The sequence below is a fragment of the Leptosomus discolor genome, chromosome 13, assembly GCF_034619465.1.
Source record: "Leptosomus discolor isolate bLepDis1 chromosome 13, bLepDis1.hap2, whole genome shotgun sequence".
Taxonomy (NCBI): Eukaryota; Metazoa; Chordata; class Aves; order Leptosomiformes; family Leptosomidae; genus Leptosomus; species Leptosomus discolor.
The window spans coordinates 21,573,874-21,598,517 of NC_141403.1; the positions used below are offsets into that span (position 1 = coordinate 21,573,874).

General features: G+C 53.0%; 1 protein-coding gene across 1 annotated transcript in view; it reads left to right on the plus strand.

The window, feature by feature from the left end:
- The first annotated feature begins 291 nt into the window (after nt 1–291).
- NFATC1 (nuclear factor of activated T cells 1) overlaps nt 292–24,644 on the plus strand; it is a 112,355-nt gene continuing 88,002 nt past the window's right edge. Inside the window, exons 1-3 of the mRNA XM_086472479.1 lie at nt 292–427; nt 9,837–10,935; nt 20,527–20,686. Of these exons, the coding sequence (XP_086328605.1) occupies nt 292–427; nt 9,837–10,935; nt 20,527–20,686 (1,395 nt within the window). The remainder of the gene's footprint in view (nt 428–9,836; nt 10,936–20,526; nt 20,687–24,644) is intronic.

Here is a 24,644-nt window from a genome sequence, read left to right on the forward strand (position 1 = left end):
GCACCCGGCGGGCGGGCAGCGCCCGCCGCCCCGTCGCGGGCAGTGCCTCCGAAGTCCCCACGCACACCCGCCCTCCTCTCCATGCCCCGGCCCCGGGGGGGCGGCGGCGGCGCCGAGCTCTTGTGCCTCCGCGGGCGCGGCTACCACGCCGGGGGCGGCGCGGCCCCGGCCCCCGGGGCGTGAAGGCGGGCGGGGAGGGGGGGGGGGGGGGCCGCGGGAGCGGGGCAAGGAAGCGAGGGGCCGGCAGCGGCCCGGGGCGCGGCGCCGGGGCTCCGCCGCCCCGCCGGGTGGATGCCAAGCGCTGCCCCGCCGGCCGCCGCCGCCGCGCCGCCGTCGCGGGACCCAGCCAGCGGGAGAGAGAGGCCGGCGGCGGCCCCGCAGCGCGGCGCCCGCCCGCTCGGCAGCACCATGAAGGCGGCGGAGGAAGGTAACGGGAGGCGCTGCGGGCTGGAAGGGGGGCGGGCGGGCGGGCGGGGGGCAGCGGTGTCCCCCCGGTGTTTCCCCGCGGCGGCCCCGAGGTTCGCCGGCGGCCGCGGTGCCAATCGGTGTCTCCTTCGCCTTCCGCACGGCGCCGCCGCTCCCGGCCGCCTCCCGCCGGGCTCAGGCCCGCTCCCGGTGCTGCTCCCGCTGTCGGCCCGGCCCGGCCCGGCCCGGCGGGGGCGGCGCTGCATCGCTCCTGGCCGCCAGCGCGGGGCTGCAAGGGCGCCGGGGGTCCGGTCAGGGGGGCAGCGCTGCAAAGCGGCTGCGGGGATTCCCTCCCCTGGATTTAGTTTCGGGGGGAGGTCAGAATACACCCGGTAATTGCAGCCACCCCTCGCCCTTGGGAAAACGAGAGAACCTTCTCAGAATGCGAGTCCCGGGCAGTACCAGGCGTCCTTCCCGGCGCACCGAAACTGGCGGGCACGCCGCGGCCGGCTGCGGGGCTCCGCTGCCCCGGGACACCCCCCCACACACACACCCCCGCGCCACCGGGGGTGTGGGCTCCCCGCTGCCGCCGGCCCGGCTGCGGAGGAGCGCTCGCCCCGCGATCCCGGCTCTCTGTCGCGACTTCTGTCGATGCCTCGTAGTAACCCTGTGGCGAGAAGCGCGCTGAAAATCCAGTGGCAAAGTTCCCGGGGGGAAGGATCGCGGGCGCGGGGCTCGGGAAGCGCTTTGCGGGCGGCTGCTCGGTTGGGCTGAGCTCGGTTCTGCCGGGGGCAGCGTGGGGCTGGAGCCAGGACTGGCTTCAGCCTCTCCTGTGCCCCTCGGGACGTCCCTCCACCCCGGAGCATCGTGACCCAGCGCCCACTGGCGAAACTTGGGCAATCTCGCTTTTCCCTGCCCCCGCGCCCCCTGGGAGCGGGACCCTGCAGGCGGCATCACCTACGCGCCGCGGCAGGTGCGGGGCCGCTGCCGGCTCCCTGCTGCGGGCCCGGGGCAGCCCCCTGCCGTCTGTGTGTGTCCCCTCCCGCGGCTGCTCCCGGGCTCCCGTTTCCTTCCCGTCCGGTGGTTGCCGGCACTTCGCTGCCGGGGCTTAACAGCCCGGCCGGGCCCGGGAGCCCGCACGTCGGGGAAAGAGAAAGTTATGAAGAAGTGGAGGGGGGGGTCGCGTCCACGTCCGCGGGGTTTATTCCGTAGAGTGGGACAACGAGGGTCCGTTCCCGGGTTTGTTCCCAGAAAGCTGGACGGGCGCTCAGGACCCTTCTTTTCTATCTTCCCCCCCCCCCCCCCTTCTTTCATCTTTTCTTTTCTTTTCTTTTCTTTTCTTTTCTTTTCTTTTCTTTTCTTTTCTTTTCTTTTCTTTTCTTTTCTTTTCTTTTCTTTTCTTTTCTTTTCTTTTCCGTTTCTCTTTTTTTTTCTTTTTTTTTCTTTTCTTTTCTTTTCTTTTCTTTTCTTTTCTTTTCTTTTCTTTTCTTTTCTTTTCTTTTCTTTTCTTTTCTTTTCTTTTCTTTTCTTTTCTTTTCTTTTTAAATTTTCCTTTCCCCTTTCCTTTCCCCTTTCCTCTTTCTTTTCCTCTTTCCTTTCCCCTTTCCTTTCCTCTTTCCTTTGCCACAGATGTTTTCACTCCAGGGGTTCATTTCAGTTGACAGGACCCTGCCAGTGCAAAAGCTACTAGCGCGGCTGTGACTGCGGCTCGGCTTTTGAAGCATGTGAGCGCCTTTTTGGATAGAAGTGAATTAAGTTTTATTTAATAGCGTTGGCCTGCGTGCCTTGCGCACGCTCGGACCTCCGAGGGCTCTGCGCACGGCGTTCCCAGCACTCTGGGCTTCAAGGGCACCGAATGCACGAACTTGTAAAAATTACACCCAGAGGCAGCTGACACGAAAAACATCCGGGGGCCTCTTGTCAAAAAAAAAAAAAAAAAAAAAAAAAGGATAATCCCCAAACCCCCCTCTTTAATTCTGTGGCGTTTCTGATGCCTGTGTTAAAATGCCGCCAGCCCTCGCCGATGGTTCTCTTCGCTGTTGATGCAGTCGGTAAGGGACTGGGAAAATGAGGCCAGCCAGAAAGTGTGACCCAATCCGGGAAACACGCAGCGGAGCCCCGCAAGCCCGCGGACCGAGGTGCCCCTTGATGGCCCAACGGAGGCAACCGAAAAGACAAGACTGTTTCTTGCTTAGCCTGGGACCAAACTCCCGCAGAGTCCCGGTGGGAGGACCCCCCTTTTCCTTCGGGTCGTAGCGAGGTGCGGGGTCCTTTGCCGGAGGGTTCATGCCTTGTGCCAGTTAAATCCGGAGCAGCCGGTCCGCTGGGCCCCTTGGCGGGGGCAGCTGAGAACGCTCCGGCTCGCTGCGGGGGGCGGCTGCTGGGTCGGTCGGTGGGTAGGGCGGGGGCGCCCGGCGGCACGGGGATGGCCTCGCCGGGGCGCATCACCCCCCTCGCTCGTTATGCTCTCCCCGGTTTAACGGCGCTGTCTTAGACTGGATTAGGAACCGGCGCGACGCCGTTATTCCGTCCCCACGCGTGGCCACCCCTCCGGTTTTGCCTTGCTGTGGTACCTCTTCCCTTTTTCCCCGAGGGAAGGGTGCCCAGCCTCGTCCTTCGCTGGCAGCGCTAATCCCGGCGAATCGAACCGTCCGTGAGTGCTTGGGGATCATTCGCCCATCCCGCAGGGACCAGACGTGGGAGAGGCAAAGAGGCGAGAGCAGCGGGTACCTGGGACCCCCGCCTCCCCCCGCCGGCCGCCCCGGCAGGAGACGGGGAGCAGGCATCAGCCCGGCGGGGGCAGCCTGGTGACCCCGGGGGGCCGGGGCGAGGCAGCTGCCCCGCCTGTAGGCCCTGGGCAGGCGGCGGGAGGCGCGGCAGTCCCCGCCGTCGGGGCGGAGGCGGCGGGACGGGCGCGGGCGGCCGCCGGTCCCCGGGGTGCGGCCCCTCTCCCGGGCTGGGGCGGGTCGCCCCTGGCCTGCTCCGGCCTCCCGGGGCGAACAGGCCCCGGCAGCCGCAGGCGGAGGGGGATCCGCCGCTGCCAGGGCCTTCTGCACGCTGGGGTGACTCAGCCCCGGCGCTCCGGGAGAGCAGCTGGGAGCAGGGCAGCGCGGACGGCCCCCGGCCGTTGCCCCACCTCCGCCCCCCAGCAGACCCCGTCCCCTCGGGGCAGACCCAACCCACCGCCCGCTGGCAGGAGCCCCGGGCCGAGTGGGCCCGGCGTGTCCTGGGGCGGCCCCGTCGGGGCTGCCGGTGCCCGCCGGCTCCTGTTGGCGCGGCTCGGCCCGGCGGGGAGGGGAAAAAGCAGGACGGGCTCTGATGGAAAAAAAATGTGTTTTCCTGGCACTTCGTAACGGAGATTTCAGCCATAAGCCTGGAAAATGGTATTCCCTGAGTTTATAAGGGAATACCGTTTCCATAACCGCTTTAGAAAACTATTGCTCTTGAAACGCGGCCTGGAGCCCGGGGGGGGTGAGCGGCTGGGGCGGGGGGCGACTTTGCCTGCCAGAGAGTTTCAAGCGGGACGTGGTAAACGGGGAGCAGCGCGTTTCTAAACAGAAAAAAAAAAAAAAAAAAGAGTCCGATTTCTTTTTTCCCTGACCGATTTTTAACCGGTACGAGCGGGACAGGCGGCGGGCCGGGGGAGTCCCGTGCCCACACCGTCACCGGGGGGCCCTTTGCGGGCTCCCGCCGGTGCGCGGCCGCCGCCCGGGGACCTTCCCCTCCCCGGCGCACGGTAGCGTTCGAGCCCCGTTTGAACGCGCTTTTTATAGCAGTTGGCACTAGTGGGTGCTGCAACGAAGTAAAATAAATAATAAATAAATGAAAGCGAAGCCTCCTGGCTCGCAGACGCGGAGCGCTGGGGACCCTCGGAGAAAGCCTGAGCGAAGAGGAGGGACCCGCGGGTGTCCCGGCCGGGCGGGCAGAGCCGCCCCCCCCCAACCCCCCCGGCCGAGGGCAGAAAGCACCCTCCAGCCCCCTCCGTGTGGCGGGAGCCCGGCACCCGCGGTGGTCAGTTCCCGCCGGGCGGGAGCAGGTGAAGCCCCTCTGCTCGCCTCCCTCCGGCCTCCCCAGCCCGCCCCCGGGGAGCCGCGGGGCTGGGGTCCCCGCCGGGGCCAGGGTCCCTGCGGTGCGCTCAGGGGCAGAGCCCCAGGGGGGCGATTGGGGAGGGGGAGGTGTGTGGGGGGGGTGTGTATGCCGGGCACGGCGGTTGTTTGCATCGACCCGGAAACATCAACAGCGGGAGGGAGGGCGGGTCAGAGGCGGTGGCGGCAGCGAGATAGGCCGCCCGTCGGGGCCGGGGTCACGTTACCGCCCGCCGCGGCCGCCGTCCTGCGCCGTGCCGGGCCCTGCGCGCCGCCCCGCCGGCAGCAGGTGTCCGGGCGCGACGGGGCGGGCCGGGGTCTTGTGCCGCCGCCTGGGTGCGGGAGCGTGGCCGGGGTCGCGGCGGGAGCCATGACTGGCGTGGAGGCCGAGCAGGAGTTTGACTTCGATTTCCTCTTCGAGTTCAAGCACAGCGATGAGGGCGGAGGTGGGTCGAGGCGGGGCGGCCGGGGCGCCTCCGGGGGCGCTGGCGGAGGGATGCTGCGGGGAAGCCCTCCCCGGTGCGGTGCGCGGTTAACTCTCCCCTCCCCCTGGGGGGGACACACACACACGCTGTGGCGGGGCGGGGGAGCCGGCAGTTCCGCCCGGCGGGGTCGGCCCGGCCCCGGGAGGCTCTTTGTCGCCTCGGCCGCGTCGGGAAGCGGCGAGCGGGGCCGCGGCGGGCGAGCGGGCGGGAGGGAAGCGGTGGCCCGGCGGGCTCCCCTGCGGTGCCCTGGCAGCACCCCGACGGGCCCGCGAAGGGCAGGCGGCTCGGGAGGCAGCCGGTGCCTTGAGTTTTGAAACTTGGGGATTGTTGGGGCTCCTCAGGTCCCCCCCGCCCCGCGCTGCCTGCTGGCACGGCCGCCCCCTCTGCCAGAAGTGGGGGGCGACCCCCTGGCACAGCCCTCGCCGCCCCCAAAGCCCCCGGGGGGTGAAAGTGGGGATGTGGGTCTTGCCCGTTACAGCGATGGGCCAGTTCAAAAATCACTTCACACCCCCCCACCCCCGTTCAGCTGGAGCTCGTTAGGCTTAGGGTTTAGCTTGAAGGTCATCCATAAATAAAAATAACGAGCCTGAATTCATCATGGGTCACACCGTCCCCGGCTCTGGTGCCGCGGTCCGGCTGCCTTTTCTGGTGACTTTTAACAGTACTTGAGGTGTAAATGAGGTGAAGAAACATGGAATTGGCACAGAGAAAGTTGTCGTTTCCTGATGTGTGGTTGGCTGCTGTGGCATCGGTGCTAGCTGGTCCCCAGAAAAAGCTCTCGTACAAGTAGGTGATTGAACGCTGCCTCTGTGTCTGTGCTTCCTTCATCTTTTGCCTTCAAACTGAAGGAGGTTCCCAGATCCTTGCCTGCATATCGCAGCCTGCCAGGATGCAGGTGAAGGTGTAGTGCTCCCCTTCCTAAGGCTCCGCAATTGCCCAGCTCTCCATCGCGCTGTACAAATAATTGCTACGAGCGTCTCCGTTTTCAGAAAAACGAGGTTTTAAGAGTTTCAAACCAAGCTTTTCAGATGAGTGTTTTAGTAATTAGACACCTGGAAGGTTGAGGGGCAGAAGCAAATTAAGTGTCAAAGTCCTAGTGAGAAAAGTATCAAACTCCATTAACCAATTTGGAAAGCATGAATTTAAACACAAACCTAAACGTGTCTTTATCTTTAGAAATATAAAACAGCCCTCACCTTCCCTGAAGCCCCTCTGAGCTGCAGGTGTTTCGCGTTCCTGTTTAAAGAATGTAAATAAAACCTGATGGTGCCCAGTGCCTTGCAGGTTCAGCCCAGTAGCATTAGAAGGGAATAAACCTTTTGCTCTGGGAAATTGAACTAGAGAAAAAAATCTGAATTTTTTATGTTGTCAGGAAGTGAAATGTAGTCTGTGAAGATGTGCTCACGAATCAAGGGGTCCAATTTCTTGCCCTAGTTGATGTAACTGTGGATTTGTTGGAACAGAACTGTTGCAGACCTGCAGTGCTCTATCTGATGCGGGGGTTTGGTTCAAGATACTAAAATACACCATTGAAGGTGTCTTGGTGGTAAGTGCACTGGTCCTGGGGGCCTCTGTGGATGAGCGTGACAGTGGCTCCATGTTAAAGCTTTTTGTCCCTGCCGGCACTGTCAAAATATCCTGCACAGCTGCGTGGTGGTTTCGTGCCTTTGTAGCCACCTCCACCTCCCATCCCTCAAGACTGGCATTTTATTTCTGCACGTCTAATTCCCCCTGGTGAGGAAAACGTCAGCGTGTTACGAATGCTGACTGTGTATGTGCGTTTGATGAATTTTGTAAATACGGAAGTTGTGGAGAAGAATGTGCTTTTTCAGAAGTCATGGCTGGTGTTTTTTAGCTCACAAACCGAGGGCTCGGTCCTGTTCCTAGTTCTGGCTTTGGGGCTGCTAAATTTAGTGGGCATACTTTCTACATGCTGCCTGAAAATTTAAGATAGCTGAATATGTTTGAAAGGCTTTGGATATTGCTGCTTTCAGTTTTGAGAGCTATTGTGTGAGAAGTTGTGTGACACCTTATTTTTCTTGGCCCTTTAAAAGCTGACTTTTTAAAAATAAACATAATAGTTCTGAAAGAGGCTATTCCTTGCCATGTGCATTAGGGGAACTTGTTGCTTGGAGCACTTGAGGCTGTCTTTTAAGTTGTTTTCCTTTTAAAAAAACTGGATTCCAAAGGCTGGTCTGAGCCTTTATATTGCCCGTTTGGCGTGGGCTGCACATCTCCAGCAGACTTCAGCGCTCGAGTTGCACCCTAGTCATGCATTAGGTTGTAAGAGAACTGCTGGGTTGATGGTACTTTTCATGCGGGTGATAACTTATCCTGCTATTTAGTTTGTTTATCTATTTACTTTTTAATAAAAGATCCAAAGGCTCTGGTTCTGCAGTCAGCAGATGCTGCTGTCACACCCCCTCTGCAGAGCCCACCGGGCGGGCGCAGAGCCGGGGCAGCTTGCGGAGCCCGCGGTCCCCTGCCCGGGGTGTCCGGCTGAGTGGTGGGGAGCAGCTGGTGGCTGTGCCACGTCCCCAGCGCCATCCACCCACCCGCTGGGCCAGCAGGCTGTGGAAGGGCCTGTGGGGTGTACGTGGGAGAAGAGCCTCGCTGGTGTCCCAGCAGCAGTATGGTGCCAGGGATGTTGTCTTCCTCTGGAGCTGGAGGAAGCAGTGAGGGGGTTGAAGGTGCCTTGAAGGTGCCAGTGGGCTGATTTCTGAAACGAGGAAGGTCTTAACCACTGTTGACCACTTCGGGTTTCTTTTTCCATGAAGAGTTAGGAGGGAGGTGGTGGTGGTTGTGGTGACACTGAGCGGCGCGGCCGTGTGTCAGGGCAGCAACTAAAGGGGACTCATTTTGGAAGGAGGGGACGCTGATCCCCCAGGCAGCAGATCTGCGCCTTGCTGTGACCACTGCAGTTGGGTAATCCTTCTCAGAGCAGCACCTCTTTCTCCGTAGTTCCTGCCCGCCTCGTTGTTTGAATACAGGGTGAAGCTGCAGCGTGTTTTGAATAACCCAGTTTTATTTGCGGCACACTCCCGTGTAATTCAATGACCCTTCCTCAGTAAATGGCCGGTCTCTGAAGGCAGGATAGAGAGGGAGTTCAAAAGCTGTTGTTGCTTGCCGTTGCTGACTGTTACCTGACATGGCATACATCAGCTGGAACATCGCAGAGTTGCTGTGAAACTGCGACAGCACATTAATTTTTCCTAAGTACCGTTTGCCTTGGAGTCGTTGCCAGCGAGAAAGGCGAGCGCGGGATCGCCGGAGGATGACACCAGAGAGGGCTGAGCTGATAAACAAAAGAAAGAGAATAGCCGCCTGCCTTACCAGCTTGGAGGCTCGTTTGCATGTGCGGCGCTCCTGGGGAGCGGGTCACGTTGGGAGTAAGAGCTGCAGTAATTAGCACAGCTTTTCCATACTTCCCCAGGGACGGTGGGCAAGGGTGGCCGCCGTGGGAGCTTGCCTCCTGGGAGGGAAGGGGACAGGGTCCCTGCATGGACCATCTGTGGCCAGGGGGGATGCAGAGTTGCCCCCTGTCCTGCAGGAAAGTGCCGCCGCTGTAGTAAACCTCAAGGAAGGCTGATGTGCTGTAAGCACAGCTTGGGGCTGGAGCTGGCTGAGAGGAACCTGCAGAACAGCATTACCCAGACTCCAAGTTCGGTGGCTGTTGTCCCTGACAGAAAGGTTTTGCTGTCTTTTCCCAGTATGGCAGGAGGTACTGGCATTAGGGGCTCTGGCCTGTGTGTGCTGGTGATGCAGAGCCTCCCGACACCAGAAAGCACAGGGTGGATGGCTCCTGATCCCACCACTGCTCAGAGCACCAGGGGCCATCCCCCAGTGCGCGGCCCACCGGTGTCTCCGGTGACACGTGCGTGTCCCTGGGATGAGGGATCAGAGCTGAAGGATTCCCTTCAGCAGGCTGACAGTGAGGTGAGTCAGGGATCATCTCCTGCAGACCCGTAGCACAGCAGGTGTGGAGGCATGTGCCACACAGGTTGTTCCCCCGCGCTGGGTCAGGGAGCAAGTCGGCGCAAGTCTGTGATGTGATCTGTCGCCTTCCAGGTTTTCCACACCTACTGTGCAACTCTGCTGTGGCTTTTGTACACCCAGAGCTGTTAAATGGTGTGACTGTTGGCCAAGAGCACGGTGCTGGCAGCGCTCGACATGGCGTGCGCAAGAACCAGCAGTTTCAGTGGAATTTCATCTGTCGCAGCATAGAGAGACATCCATGTTTATCCTTCACCTGGCCTCTGCCAGTTGGGCTGGAGGATAAGTGGTCCCAGAAACCAGAGCAGGTCAATAGATCCATCTTGTTCCAAAATCCTAGTTAACTGGAACCAGTTGGAAACTTGCTGTAATGGAAATTTTGGTTGCGTATAGTTTTTTTAACAGAACGCAGTCGATCATGTTCTTCGCTTTAGTCTGCCTCCGCTTTTGTTTTTTGTCCCGTGTTTTTTGCGTATTCCAACTTCTCAGGGGGGGCATTAGTCTTACTGACATAAAAGCACATCTCTTGAGCGGCACTGCAGCCTCTGAATGCTGAAGCTGCGTTGTTTGAAGACTCTGTTTCTTGCTCTGAAGGTTCACATAAGAAGAGTGCCCTTGAGACAAGCTCAGTCCGTGTACATCCCCCTCCCAAGATAGCTTGTCTTGTGCTGTGCAGTGAGTGCCATTTTCAAGGAAACTAGTCTGCAAGTTCTACCCTAGCATGGCACGCCTATGGGCTGGGTTGTTAAGGAGAGCTGTGCTCTTGTGTGTTGTACTGTGTCCCTTCACTCCAGCTGGGGGTGTTACTAAGTGAGTATATTTGTGCAGTGCCTCATATCATTCTTCTTTGTTTGTTTGTTTTTTCCAGAACACTATAATTACACATCTTCAAACGTAAATGCTGGCTTGCCTCTAAATGTGGCACATTCCTCACTGACAACTCCATGCCATGGCCTTCAGACATCAAATCCCGTCATTTCAGTTGTCCCATCGACAAACCATCCATCTGGATACGGAGGACACATCGACAGCGGGGCTTCCGAGTATTACCTGCCACCAAACATCAGACCTAATGGAGCTCCAGCGCTGGAGAGCCCTAGAATTGAGATCACTTCTTACATGGGACTTCATCATAATAACAACCAGTTTTTCCATGATGAGGTTGAGGAGGCCATCCCAAATGCCAAGCGGTCGCCTTCCACAGCCACTTTGAACTTACCCAACATCGAGGCGTACAGAGACCCGTCCTGCCTGAGTCCAGCGAGTAGCTTGTCTTCCAGAAGCTGCAACTCCGAAGCGTCTTCCTACGAGTCCAACTACTCGTACCCGTACACTTCACCCCAGACCTCCCCGTGGCAGTCCCCGTGCGTCTCTCCGAAGACCACCGACACAGAGGAGGGCTACCAGCGCAGCATGGTGGCCTGCACTTTGCTCGGTTCCCCGAGGCACTCTCCATCAACATCTCCCAGGACGAGCATCACGGAGGAGAACTGGCTGGGGGCTCGCAACTCCAGGCCTCCATCTCCCTGCAACAAGAGAAAGTACAGTCTCAATGGCCGGCAGACCTCCTACTCCCCACACCACTCCCCCACGCCTTCTCCGCAAAACTCGCCACGGGTGAGCGTCACGGATGAGACGTGGCTGGGGAACACCAACCAGTACACCAGCTCTGCCATCGTCGCCGCCATCAATGCCCTCACCACCGACAGCACCATAGATATGAATGATGGGATTCCCATCAAGTCGAGGAAGACGGCCATCGACCACACCCCGTCCATGACTCTCAAAACCGAACCGGCTGGCGAGGATCACGGGACCATATCGCCAACTGCCGATTTGTCACCGGAAGACTTCTCCAGCTTTCAGCACATCAGGAAGGGAAACTTCTGCGAGCAGTACCTGTCCGTGCCACAGCACCCCTACCAGTGGGCCAAACCAAAGTCTCTGTCTCCGACGTCCTACATGAGGTAAGGAACCCCGACTTAGAGGGCAGTCCTGATAATATCTTTATTGCACACTTTTTTTCTTCCTTCCCCTTCCTGTCTCCGCTTCCTGCCAAATCTGCCCATCCATCATTCCACATAGCTGTATCTTGTGATGCTGCCTCTGTTGTGGTGTGGCGTGACCACGAGTAAAGCCTCGAAGGGTTAAAGAGGCTGTTCTAGGCGATGGCCATGCGTGGGTGGTAGTTGGTTATCTGCTTCCCAGGGGATGAGCCCCAGTGTGGGCAGTCTGGAGGAGGGGTATTCTGAAGCTGCTCAGGGAGCAGAACAATTTGGTGCCGTCAAACCTGTAGCTTTACTTACATAGTTCACCATGTCTTAGTATGTTTTTATTGCAGGAGAAGGAGATGGTCTCATTACGGTGGCATTACTGGGCCTTGTACATTTACACTTGATAGTGAATACAAATAGAATAGGAATAGGGTTCTTTTGTGTATTATTTCAGCTTTTGCTTCACGTCATCTGAAAGCTGCTTCTCAATCTTCTATATCTGTCTGTGCTGGACAGTGATTTTCTTTTTTCCCCCTTCCCTGACATTTTTATGTTTAAAGAAGAAAACCTTATTTGTCAGCTCCTATTACTCAATATACTGGTCACACTGATTTATCAGAAGAGGACTCAGGGTAGGAAGCACCACAAAATAGCCAGAATTTGAGTTACATCCACTGCTTTCTCTTTCAGTCTCAGTAATGGTCTTTACTCTGAAGCCTTCTGAAGGCCGTATATGCAGAAACAGGGGGTGCAGAAAAAGAGTTTGGCTTTCCTGGTCCCTGGTTGTGTTGACCACCCCCTCTCCTCTTCTTCCTCAAGCACACCTGGCTTCTTGCTTTTGACAGCAAAGCTGTCTTTCTCAAAACGAAGGAAGTGGGCAGGTAGTTGGAATCTTTTAATTAGCGATACGTTCACTGGCTCTCAACCGTGCCAGTCTCGCTTTTCTCCAGCCAGCACCTCTGCCACGTGCTGTCTCCCAAAGCTGAGACTGAGTGGTCCACGGCCCTTTGTGTTACAGCAGGTAGTGCTGTGGTCCCCTTCCTCATCGTTCTCCTCCCCCTCCCCCTGTCTGTGTTGCCCAAGGTCCTCACAGGACCCTGGCTCAATTCGGTGCTGGGAAATGCAGCAGACCCTTTGGGTCTGGCCAAGCCATCCAGGCACTTTGGGTCTGGCCAAGCCATCCACAGGTAGGCACTCGCTGCCTTTCAGAGCTGGGACAGTGACTTTTAACACCAGGCAAATCCTTCAGAGCCTCCCCACATGCTTAAAAAAAGCCGCTTACGTTCTCCCGCTGAAGTGCTAAGCAGCCCGCGTTCATCAGAGAGGCCGGCCCTTGGCTTCTGCATTCAGGGGGCCGCTTTTTGCCGAAGACTTCGAGGGCAATAATAGGACAGTTTGACCAAACAGGCTTTTATCTTTCCGCTGCAGCAAGTGGCCTGTAGGCGCGTTGCTACAGCCGGTGGGGAGGCACCCGGCGTGCCTGTGCGCTAACACAAACAAGAAGGGTGAAGCGTACAAAACGGAGCCCCACTACCTTGTGTGTGTAACATTTTTTTCCACTGTTTTGGTCTTGTATAAAATATGTTTCCTGGTTCACAATATGTTTCCATGTGATCTCATTAACTCGTGCTCTGGGGCAGTTGGAAGTTACTGTTGAAATGTGATTTTAAGTTATTTTACCAATCAGATACACTGACCGTGTTTCCTTCCACCAAAAATACCTCTCGTTTTATGTATATGAAAGTGCTGGGCGACTGAGCACGGACGTCAACAGGATCACAGCCTACGCAACAGAAACTATGTTATTTTAAATCTTTCCAAAAAAATTGGTTAAGAATTTGTCACAACAAAGCTGGATTTTTTTCCTGTTATGTTACACAGCTGTTCTATTTCAAACAGGAGGGCTGGAGGGGTGGGTTCCAACAAACAACTCTGGCTCCAAAATCTACCCATTCACAATGATTTCGAGATAACCAGATTTGATTACCTCCTCTGTCTCTTCCTGAATACGCGATACAGTTTTCATCAAAAGCCAGCGTGCCTTGGAAAATCACCGATGCCTTTCCCTCCCGCTCTCACATTCCCCTCTCTTTGGGGGCAGGAGGGAGCAGGCTCAGGCAGACCCTCGGCCGGGTGCTGTCTCTTTTCCTAGGGTTTTATAGCAGGCATCAGTCTAAAGGGGAAACTACTTTGTTGTATTGTTTCTAAAATTAATGATGTTTTGCATTTGTCGCAATTAAAGCTCGGTTGCTTTAGGCTTTGCAAGTCCTGGAGCAAAGGGAGTAATAATAAGAGTATAATAATGCATGCCTTAACAGAGACCCAGTCTCTGTGCCTCATGCTTCCCTTGGTTGCTTACGAGGACTGCGAGCTTGGGGGCTCAGTTGGGTCCCCAGGCTGTGGGCTTTCGGAGCAGGTGTGGGCTCACACATCCACCCCAAGGGCTGGGAACGGGTGACTCCAGTTCTGCGTGGGACTTGGCACGTGGGTGCGGAGGGTGGCAAGGTGGGGCGGGAGGGCAGAGCCTGACCCCACAGCCGAGGCTGAAGCTGCGCAGGGTCACCCAGCTCTGCTGGGCACGTGTCTGCGGTGCTTCGGTTGCAGCCCAGGGCCCCGCGCCAAGTCTTTGGATGTAGAAAATATTTAGAGAGCAAGCAGAGATTTTCAGGGGAAGCTTTGGAACAAACCCTGAGGTAGTGATGGGAATCGTACCTTTTCCAGAACAAAATGGGTTACCTCAGTGTACCCGTCTGCCTGAAAAACTACCGGAGGTAAAGCACTACGCCGAGAGTCAAGAGATGGTCTTTGTGAAATTTTGCTTTAGCTTTTAGCTCCAAGGTCTTTTTTATTTCAGTATTTATGTACTAAGCTGTCTCAAATGCAAGAAGTTTCTGTCTGTAGTCCCTCTTTTATAGTTAATGTCGTAGAATCATGGAATGGTTTGGGCTGGAAGGGACCTTTAAAGCCCGTCTAGTCCAACCCCCTGCAGTGAGCAGGGACACCTTTAGCTGGATCAGGTTGCTCAGAGCCCCGTCCAACCTGACCTGGGATGTTTCCAGGGATGGGGCTTCCACCACCTCTCTGGGCAGCCTGTGCCAGTGTTTCACCACCTTCATTGTAAAGAATTTCTTCCTTAGATCTAGTCTGAATCTGCCCTCTTTTAGTTTAAAACTATTACTCCTTGTCCTATTGCAGCAGGCCCTGCTAAAAAGTCTGTCCCAGCTTTCTTACAGAAAAGTAACAAAGTCCTGATGTAGTACTGATGTAGCAAATAGTTTAAAAAAGCAGCACTGTCCTGGGCAGTTATGTATGAGCAGGCGATGCTCTGTTTCTCAAGTCCTTGCTGTCTCAGTTGCTTTCCCTTCTGTGACATTCCTCCCTTGCTCCTCAGTGCTGTGTAGTGCAGAATCTCTCACAGGTAAAAATGTCAAAGTTGAAATGGAAGTACAGGACTGGACTTGTGCCCTCAGGTATAGGGGCAGTGTTAGTGGCTATTTCCAAAACGAAGATCCTGTTTTTATTTTTTAATGTCCCAAATCATCCTATGTCACAACAAAAAGTGTAGGCACTCGGGGAAGTGGTGGGTTTCTGCGTATCTTACACATTTTTACGACTTCCCCTTTGGCTGCTGTATTTGACTCAACACAACCTGAAATTTCCTAAAGGCAGTGTCATGCATTGTAGTTATTGCAAGCGTCATCAGTTTAATCCACAAAGTGTGTTGGCCTATAACACCTGAGTTTTCATTAAATGTAGTGTTTTTTGCAGGGAGGGGGAAGAGAAATGATTGAGTTTGTTGGTGGGGTGTATGGCATGTATGAGGTCTACCACACCAAAAGGAGCTTCCAGGAATAGACACCCAGTTCCAGGTGGCTTATAAAAGCTCCCTACTCTATTTTCTTGTACAGTTTATTTTTTTTAACTGTTGAAAGCCACATTTTCTTTAGCTGCAGTCTCTTTTTCAACCTCAAAAACATTACATGTATGTTCTTGCCCTCACAGACACGAGGTCACGTAGTTTTACATATGGCAGCTGTAGTTTGCACCCAGAGAATGTATGGCTGGATACCTGTCTGCCAGCTGCAAAAGCACATTTGACTTTTATCTGCATCAACGGGCTTGTTTATTTTTTGTGGATTTTTTGGATTCTACTTTTGTGACCGTGACAGTATTAAACTCAAGCATGCAAAAATCGTTCATTGAGGCCCCAAACTGTATGATTTCCTTTAAAATCGTGATTTTAGAATCTTGCATATTTTTTTCCTTCTTTCTTTGGATTTGTGGACCTTTCAGATGCTCTTGATGCTTTTTTTTTTTTTTTTTTCTCTTTTTAAAAAATAGATGTTTTGGTCCAGATCATGAGATAGAGGAGAGCCTTACTTGGGAGAAGTTGAGTTTCTCAAGAAATCGGGGTTTTCTGACAGTGGAAAAGGCCACCAGCTATCTTAAGATAAGATAGTCACTGGTGCAGCAGCACCAGCTTTGCTGACCTGCGCGGCCAAGGCAAACTGGTGAGCTTATGGCGAGCGAGAGGAAGCTGCTCAGACAAAGCAAAGGCAGGGCTGTCTGGGCAAGACCCAGTGACACGGGGACTTGTGCCCATCTCCTGGGACTCATTAGTGTTAATTGAGGGGTGGGGGGAGCGGACAGGGAAGACCCACAGCGCCTCTAGCCTTTTTCTCTCTCCTGCTGTGTTGATGCTGGATGGGGACGTTTAGATGCTTCGACGAATTCGGTTTGCCACCACGTAGCAGCGGCTTTTGATTGCGTTAGGTTGCTGTACCATTAGGCTGAAGACTGCTTGGAAGCTTGTCTCAGTAAACTGATTTGTTTGTTTGTTTGTTTGTTTGATTTAATCCTCCCCACGCTTTCTCCTGACTGTTTTTCAGTTCATTCAAACGCCTCTGTGAGCATCTTAACAGCCTTCCTTCACCAGCTCGTTTTAGCACTGCGTGGTGCTAAGTTCAGAGCGAGCAGAGATGCGGTGCCAGCCACTTGTTCTCTCCATTCCTGCGGCGTTTCTTGTTCGTTCTCTAAGCCAAGAAATGCAAAATTTCCCATGCAAATCGATCTCTGAATGTGAAATTTTAGGACAGTAGTGTTAAGTATTATCTGGGAGTATGGCGACAAGTCGCGTTTTCAGACCTCAGCGTGAGGAATTCCAGCGCGCCGCATGCGCTCCACGGAGGAGCTACTTGCTCTGCATGCCAGCAAAACACAGCCAAGTCTGGGGTGGGATGCAGCATCTATTTTAACAGCTCGCAGCCAGATTGCTCAGTTGTCAGGCAGGAAATTAAGGAAAAAAAAAAAAAAATGAAAAGGCAAAATCTACCCACATTAACTCATAGGTGAGATATAAAGCAGGTATTTTTCTGACTACAGTCAAGTTGGTGGACACGTAGGCATCATTGCTGTTTTCTCACTCTTCCAAAAAAATGCACAAGGATCTTGCAAGAAGCATCTGCTTCGATGGGAGACATGGGTAATGAATAATAAATTATATCCATATTTGCGTTTGGTGCACAGTTGGAGCAGGGGCAGGCTAGCAGCCTGGTAAAAGTTTCAGCAGCCCTGTGGTTTCTCTAGTTTATGGTTTTGTTTCTAAAGGAACAATCCCTGTGAGAAAAATTCAGTTTAGTGCAGAGCACCCAGTCTCAGCCACACTCCTCAGTCTCTTGCTTTACTTAGGGCGCTGAAACACGCTCACCACCCTGCTCTTCCAGGCAGCGGCTGATGCCGCTGTCAGGCAGCTCCCTGGGGTAGATGACTCCGTGCTCTGGTACGTGGCCAAGGAACAGAGTCAGTCCCTGTGCGAGACCGGTGGTTGTGCTGACACCTTTTGCACAGCAGCCTAGTTAAGGACAAAAATCTTTGCAGGTCTTTTTTTTCAAGTGGCCTTGGGCATCTCGTAGCTTAGGCAGTGTAATGGTAATGTAATTCCCAAGTGCATAGCAGTCATGTGAAAATGGGGCTTAAACACCTTTGCAAAGTTCAGTAGAAGTTTTTGGCTCTGTGTCCTCCCTGTCTGTATCCAGTGCTGCTTAGTATCTTTCTGTGTTTTTTGTTGGGTTAGGTTTGGTTGGTTTTTTTTGGTAACTTGATAAATCTTCCTGCTAAAGGCAGAAGTCAGCCAGACTGGATAATCTGTTTTTGATTTAATCATATTGTGTATCTGGTGTATGCAAAATAAATCACTATTCATCTGTTTTGTAATCTGATTTATGTAGGACGGAGTTACATCGAGCGAGTTTTCTGCAGCCTAACACGAGGTTTTGTGAACCTGCCTTGAAACAACCACCCCTCATTACAGCGTTTAGGAGGACTACAGTTAGATTTGTTATGGCATAGAAAGGAACGGGACAGGTTTTCAGTTGGCGGAAAATTCAATCTGAGGGGAATACACCGATATATATTTGATAGGAAGACTGTGTGAAAACCTTTTATTTCTTTCGTGACCCCTGTGGAGGGGCTCTTCTCCCCTCCGCACGATGCTGGCTAGATGCGGTACTTTGGGCCTTTTGCAAATTGATAAGGTTTATTTGCAGCAGCCAGATTTGATTTTACCACTACACCATTTGCTTGGTGACTTTTTCCTTTAACCACGTTTAGCCGCAGGAAATTAAGTGCATGATGAAGATAACCTAACATAGGAAATAGCTCTGACAGCCCCAGCCCATGACACTGTTAAATGAATCACTCTGCTTCCTTTATCAGGAAAACTGCCATTAATTGTCAATTTATAATTGGGCAGGTGGTATTTTGGAATTTCGATGATAGATTGCAGGCTAACAGCAAACTGTATTTTTATTTTCAGGCTTTATTTGAGGACATGAATTTTACGACTTAATTATACTGACATTTTCAGGTGCTGATTTGAGGTTTTGTATTTTTTTCCTTTGTTTTTTTAAGGAGATGGAACTAGTTATGGAACTATTACTTACTTCTGTGTATCTTAAAAGAAATCCCTCTTCACTTGAGGGCTGCGTGATGCTGGTCCGAGTTGTCCTTTTTAATTAAGTTTTAAAAATTTTTAATCTGGTAGAAGTTGCATCCTCAGAAAAAAAAAAAAGATCCATCAAGTGAGAATTTACTTAAAATGAGAAACATCTGTTTAAAAATGTGTGCTGATCATCACCAGGAGAGACACAGCTGTTTTGCTCTGCTCTTTGTCATTCATCATTAGTCAAATATGGTTTATCCAGGATTTTTTTTTTTTTGAGACTTTTTCAGACTAAAGTATGTGTACCTAACGTGCTAGACAAAGAATAGTGGCTATATCCAATGGCCAGTTGCCTGTAATTTTTTGCTGGCTCTTCACTCTTTGTTTGAGTGTCTAGTAGCAGAACAGCTTCTCCTCACCCCCAAGGTGGGCCCTGGCCATTTTCGGGGAAAGACTTGTGCAGGAGCTCAGAAGACATAGTGTCCTGCCTCTGGCCAAGGCTGGGGATCCCGTGCTTGGGGGTCTGGTAGCCAAATTCAGGATTTGTCCCTGGCAGGGTTTTGCCTCTGCAGAGAGTGCCCTGCTGGCTCCTGCTCGCTCCAGATGTTCAGGAGCCCTCACAGAGGCAACATCTGTCTTTTGGATGAGCTCCCATTTGGGCTGAGCTGGGAGCCGTATGGCTACTCTGTTCTCTCCCCCTCTGTTGTTTCTGAGGATGCTCTGTGTCCCGAGGGCTGGAGAGCAGAGTAGCTGGAGGTTTGGAGCCTGTGACTCGACAGCAAGCCATGCTGGGGTAGCAGGGGGTGCCCAAGGAGTGAGGGTGGTGCCTGTCCTCACCCAGGGCTGGGACTTAGTGGCTCCAGCTGACCCCCATAACGTGTCTAGTGCCTGTCTATAGGCAGTCACATCACACGGCTCCAATGTATAAGCAGTGAAGACAGATAATGCAGAGAAACTCAGCACCACCTGAAGTCCCATCAGTGTATATGCACGCGTGCAGTAGCAGGTACAAGTTAAACATGCTGGTGATACAGGGCTGGATAAGCACCTCAACCAAAAAAAAAAGAAAAAAAAAAAAAAAAGGCAAAGCGAAAAAAACCTGGGGTGCGAGTGGTTCAAGTCCCTGCCCTGCAGTGGGAGACAGCAGGGATGCTGTGGGGGACGTGAAAGCTGTAATGCCCGGGGAGCCGCAAGCACGCTGGGTGGGTGTGCGGATCACTGGGACAGTAAAATGGAGTGTTCGGTCTCCAGCTGAATATGTGCTTGTAATACACGCCTCCAGCGTGGAAGCTCTTCTGCGTCTGTTCCCTCCCAGCCAGCTCATTTCAGCTGTGATTCACGCTCCTCAGATGCTCCTTGCACCAGGGCTACAGCAGCGAGGGAGGGAACCGGTGGATCCCCAGCACCCAGCCTCCGCGCAGGCTGGGGCGAGAGCTAGCCAGCCCCTCGGCTTCCTCGGCTGTGTGCTGCGGCGGGATGAGGCCCTGCGCCGTGGCAGGTAGCCCCGCTCCGTGGTGACGGCAAAGGGTCGGGGACCGTGACTTTCTGCTTGCTGGTCGTCTTCTCCAGGCTGATGGGAGAGATAATAACGTTTGATGTAAGAGGGCAGGGTAGCACCTTGCGGTTGTGCTGTTTGACTACTTGTAAAGGCTTTTGAAGGACACCTGGTGAGGAGAGTTCACCAAAGGAAAGAATATACACTAGACCTAAACATAGTGTGTTCATCGTGAAGCTTTTTGGTTCGATTTTAACGTCAATAAATTTGTCTCAGGCCTACTGTTTCTACAGTGCTTGTTTGTTTCATTTTCTTTTTTTTTCAACCCAAAGGATCAACTTGGCATTTCTTACGGCTGAGCTCTCATGACTATTTTCAAGTGTGGTTTTACACTGGAAGTGGGTTTCTAAGAATGGCACTTCGCCACCATCGCATGCTGTCGGGTCTGCTTGCTTGTGTGATGGTAATGAGTCCTTAATATTTCAGTTAATTGCAGAGTCAATACGTGGCCGGAAGAGCGAGCTGGATTTTCTTTGGGCTTCTGTGTCATCGTTAATGGGATTCATAAGCTTGCTCCCTTGCAGTGCATAGACCAGAAAGAGATTGGCTTCTTTTTGCGGCTCTCTGGCATGTTTTGTGTTGGGAAGGAAGCTGGGAAATGGCTTTTTTTTTTTCCTTCTTTCCGCCCCCTGTAAACTGAGCAGATTTGTTGAAATCCATTAGATTCATTAAATGCAGAACTCCTCCAGAGCTGGTTTGGCATTCATTTTCACAGCAGAAATCCTCTTCTTTAAATTCCTCGCCATCTTTCTGCCTACCTTTCTTCTTTTGGTTCAAGAATCAATGTATTAAGATATTTGTAAGCTATGTCTTAACATTTTTCCGTTTTATTTACAAATCGGGTAGCATCTGGGCCATCAGATATGCTCGACCCATAAATCTTCATAAAATAACCATTACCTTCTAAATTACTGATGTCATGGCATTACCCATATTGATGAAATTTTAAATGTAAGGTGGTGAAGGATGAACTGCGAAACACTGTCCCTAAAGTAAAAGTGCTGAATGCTCGCGGTTTGTGATAGTGTACTTGATGTTAATTTTTAATACGTTTTCCTTTCCATTATAGCCCATCTCTGCCCGCCCTTGATTGGCAGCTGCCATCTCACTCAGGACCTTATGAACTGCGTATTGAAGTGCAGCCGAAATCCCACCACCGAGCTCATTACGAGACGGAAGGCAGCCGAGGGGCCGTGAAGGCATCTGCGGGGGGCCACCCTATCGTGCAGGTACTGAAGCGCGTAGCGAGCAGCAGCGGTTGTTTATCTCGGCGCTCTGTGGTGAGCACCTTTTCTTCTCCAAACCCCAAAAGGGACGGGAGATTTTTCCTGTTCTCAAAGATCACCGCGCATGAGCGTGCCTTGGGGCGTATTTTAAACGGGATGGACCAAGCCTTTACTGAAAACAAGGCAAGAGCGTCCAGTTGCTCTTCGCGATGCGAACACGGCGCGAGCAGGTTGCTGCTCTGTCCGTGTACGACTTAGCAAGTGTTCAGCTGGCGAGTGGTGACCGTGGACCTATCTGTGCAGTCAGATTCCAGACATGCAGTTTATGCTGAAATCAGCTGGGGTTGTGCCTCGGTACATTTAGTCCTTGACTTGTGGTTGGATCTAGTCAGAGCTGTGAACACATGTTGGAGGACAGAGCAGTAATGTGGAAGTGTGTTGCTGGTTTGGATGTTACAGTGAATGCTGAACGGAGTGAGGCTTTTTGAGTTTCTTCTGTTCAGTTCCTTAAGCTCTTCCAGCCGCTCTGGAAAGCATCTGAGGGTTGAATCGAGTTTCGTGAATTCTACGAAACTCTTCAGTTACTGTATAAAAAGCATTTAATTTAATAACGCTGTAAACTGACCCTTAATTCATTTATATGACTAGTCTCATTTGTTTGTAAAGGACTTTTCTCAGGAGTGGGAAGAACAAGATTTAGTTGTTTAAAACCAAAAAAAAAAAAAAAAGTAGCTGGGGAGAGCCAGCCGTGCCTGTCCCTCCTCAGCTGCTTCTTTCTCACCCAGGAGTTAAACTTTCAGTGCCTTCTGTCAGGGCTGTGACCCCCTGTGCAGCAGAGCCCGGGTTTTATCACTCCCGGAGCCGCGGGACCCGTGGGTGTCAGGGCACTGTCCGTGGGAGGGAGGCAGGCGCTGCCGCTGTGCTTGTGCTGCTCGGCTTGTGCCGCAGCTCCTCCTGGAACAGCCCTGGCTTGTCCCGAGCCCGGGTGGCTCGGGATGACACACAGAGCACACGTGCGGGGCTCACGCGCCTGTGTTTATTTGCTGTGAAACCCTGTTAGCCAACACGTCGTTCGAAGGAGCGGTGCGAGTCTGAGATGACACCGGGCAGGGAATGCCGCGGCAGGATCTGCGTGCTGCTGCGGCAGCTGGGAAAGGAGAGCGAGGGGAGTTGTCAGCAGCGAACCCGTTCGCTCTTTAGCTCTGCCAGAACTCATCAGTGACATGGGATTATGGAAGTCGTCTGCTGAAAGACGAAAGGTTTTAGCAGAACGTTTGTGAATATTATTAAAGAGGGGTTTGTGGCAGACGCGCTTGATGACAATTAATACCTACTCTGTTTGTGACTTGATGCAAGGAAATGTAAATGGGGAGGCATCAATTGGCAGCGGCCAGCCTGGCGTTTAAAGTTTCCTACGTGCTTTTTGGAAAGACTGAATGTGATGCCAACATTTAATTGGACTAAATGCGTCCAGACATTTCCCTTCTCATCCCCTGTCCCGGTCTGTCGGGAGTGAGCGTGCTGCTTCCAAACACAAACAAGTGTGAGAAAAGAGGAGAGGAGAGGAAACTGCGGAAGGGCCTGAAGGGAGAGCGGAGGAAGCAGCCAGTCCTAGCCCTGTCCGTTGGCTCTACCGGTTTAATAAGGATTAATGTATTTTTCAGTCCTTTTATTACAACCTGAACATCTTTTTCTCCAAAAAGAACAGAAAGATAAAGAGGGCCAGAAAGAGCTTCTCCACGCCGGCGTTGCCATCCCGGCCAGAGTTACCTGTTTAAGGAAATGCTTAAAAGCTTCTGACTTAGACCACAGCTGGACGGATGGATGAAAAATTGTTCTAAAAAGAAACTACTTATAAACACTTTCTATAAGAGAAATAGTAGGTACTTATAAAGAAGTACTTTAAAAACAAAAGTACATATAAATAAATAAAAGCAGGAGGAGGAAATCTAGGGAGTAGCTGCTGATAAATCAGTGACTGACAAAAGCTGTAAAATGCATCTCTGAATCATTGTATTTCCAGATGTTTGGGTCAGGTTTGATTCAGTCCACTATGTTATACAGAAAGGAGCCCGAGCTTTTAAGTTCACACCCAGATATAAACTCAAACAGTATCTGAGTGTCTTCAGGTGAGAGATTTTGGATCAAGCTTTTCACTGTAATGTTCCTCGGTGTTTTCAGTTGTGCTGATTCAGGGAAACCCCTCATAAAATTGCTCTGACCTCTTGCACTACCCTTTTGTGTTATTTTTTTGCCCCGTGTGGACAGTCAGGTCTTTCTTACATTACATGCTTTGCAGGAGCTTGCTTAACTTCTGCTTCTGTTAAAGCTCTTTCCCTTTACCTTCGACAGGAGGAGAATGCAGAAGAGGTCTCATCCTCCCTTCTCCGTTTCAACCTCCCTCTCACTAGCATCCTGCTTCCCAAACCAGGAGAATTTAACACCTCCACATATCTGTAGGGCATGCTAAGGCAGAGGAGAAGTAAATCCAAAAACCATCCGCTGCTCATGGCACAGTTCCCCAGTAAAATTGCCAGAAGGTTGTGTTCTCTGCAGCTGGAGTGTATTTATCTTTTTTTTTCCAGGCAATGTTAGATTCCTTACTGCTGCTCCATCTCTTCTTGTAGGAGGTGGAAGGTCCAAGAATCCAAGGTTTCCAAGGCAAGCGTGCTGGATGAGGAGAGCTGTGGTGTGGGAGGGCAGAAGTCTCTTGTGGGTGTGACATGAAGTCCAGAGTTGGAGAACAAATTTTTCCCTTGGCTCTAGTGGCTCCTCCAGGCTGGTGACTTTTCTCTGGAGCTGTAGCGGGCCATGTGTAAGGCTGAAGAGCTTTGCACTGGGACCCGCTGGTGGGCTGAATGCCCGCCGGTGTGTGAGATTCCTCTCCCAAACCTGAACCTGGGAAAGGGCAGGCAGTGCGGTGCATGGCAGGCTGCCGGCGGGGTGTGCAGGCTGCCAGGGCGTTCGGGCTGACCCGTGGAAGGGGGAAGCCCGGCGGGTGCTGGTGGCTGCCTGTGGCAGCAGAACCTTGCCCTGACCTGGTGCTGGAAAGCACCACACGCTCCTTATCGTCTCTCCATCATCTGCATGGGACTTGTTCACTGGAGGCTCCTGCAGGCTGTCTCTCAGGCGTATTTCATGCCAGCAGGATTTCCTGTGGATTTCCTTCGGTGGGATGGCTGCACCCTCCCTTCTGCGCTTAGGAACGGTCTGGCTTTGAGCACTTCAAGTTGCCTGTGAGGGCTAAGGAGCCCGGTAATGCAATATCCCTCTCTTCACAGTTCGCCTTTGCCTGTTTGGGTGTTTGTCTGCCGTGGCAGCCCCAAGCTATCGCTGTTCTCGATTGCTAAACGTTTTGAGAGTGGGATGAGCCGGCGCACCTAGCGAGGCACAAATGCTGCAGCAGATTGGCAAGCAAGCGGTGCCGGGGAGTGGTGCTGGTGAGCTCATGGCTGGCACTGGCTTTTACCCTTGGCTCGGGGAAGTATTTTGTGAGTTGTCGTTGCCTTTGGTGATTTCAGATCGGGGTACTCCCTCCTCTGAGTCAGAACGGGGCCGGTGCCCCAGCTGGCATCGGGCATTACGAAGCTGTACGCTGTGCCAGGTGAGGGTGAAGCCCGGGACCACTTTGGGGAGTGAAATCACGCCTGTTAGCACGCTGCTGGCACCTCCATGTTGGCAGGAGTTCATGACTAGGGTGAGGATTTCTCTGAATGATACAAGATGAAGTGAATAGGGGCTTTAGGAAACGCACAGAGTTAGGTAGCTCCAGCCGTATTTTAAGCGAGGTGAATTTAATTCAAGGGTTTTACATGCAGAACATCTTAAAAACATCCTCCCTTTGGACCTATCTCCCATTCTTCATTTGGAGAGTGGTGGTGAGGAGTTGCACAAGATGGGGTTACATTCCAGCCAACGATGGGTCTGTTTCAGCTGCGGGTAAGTAATCTGGCAGATGAAA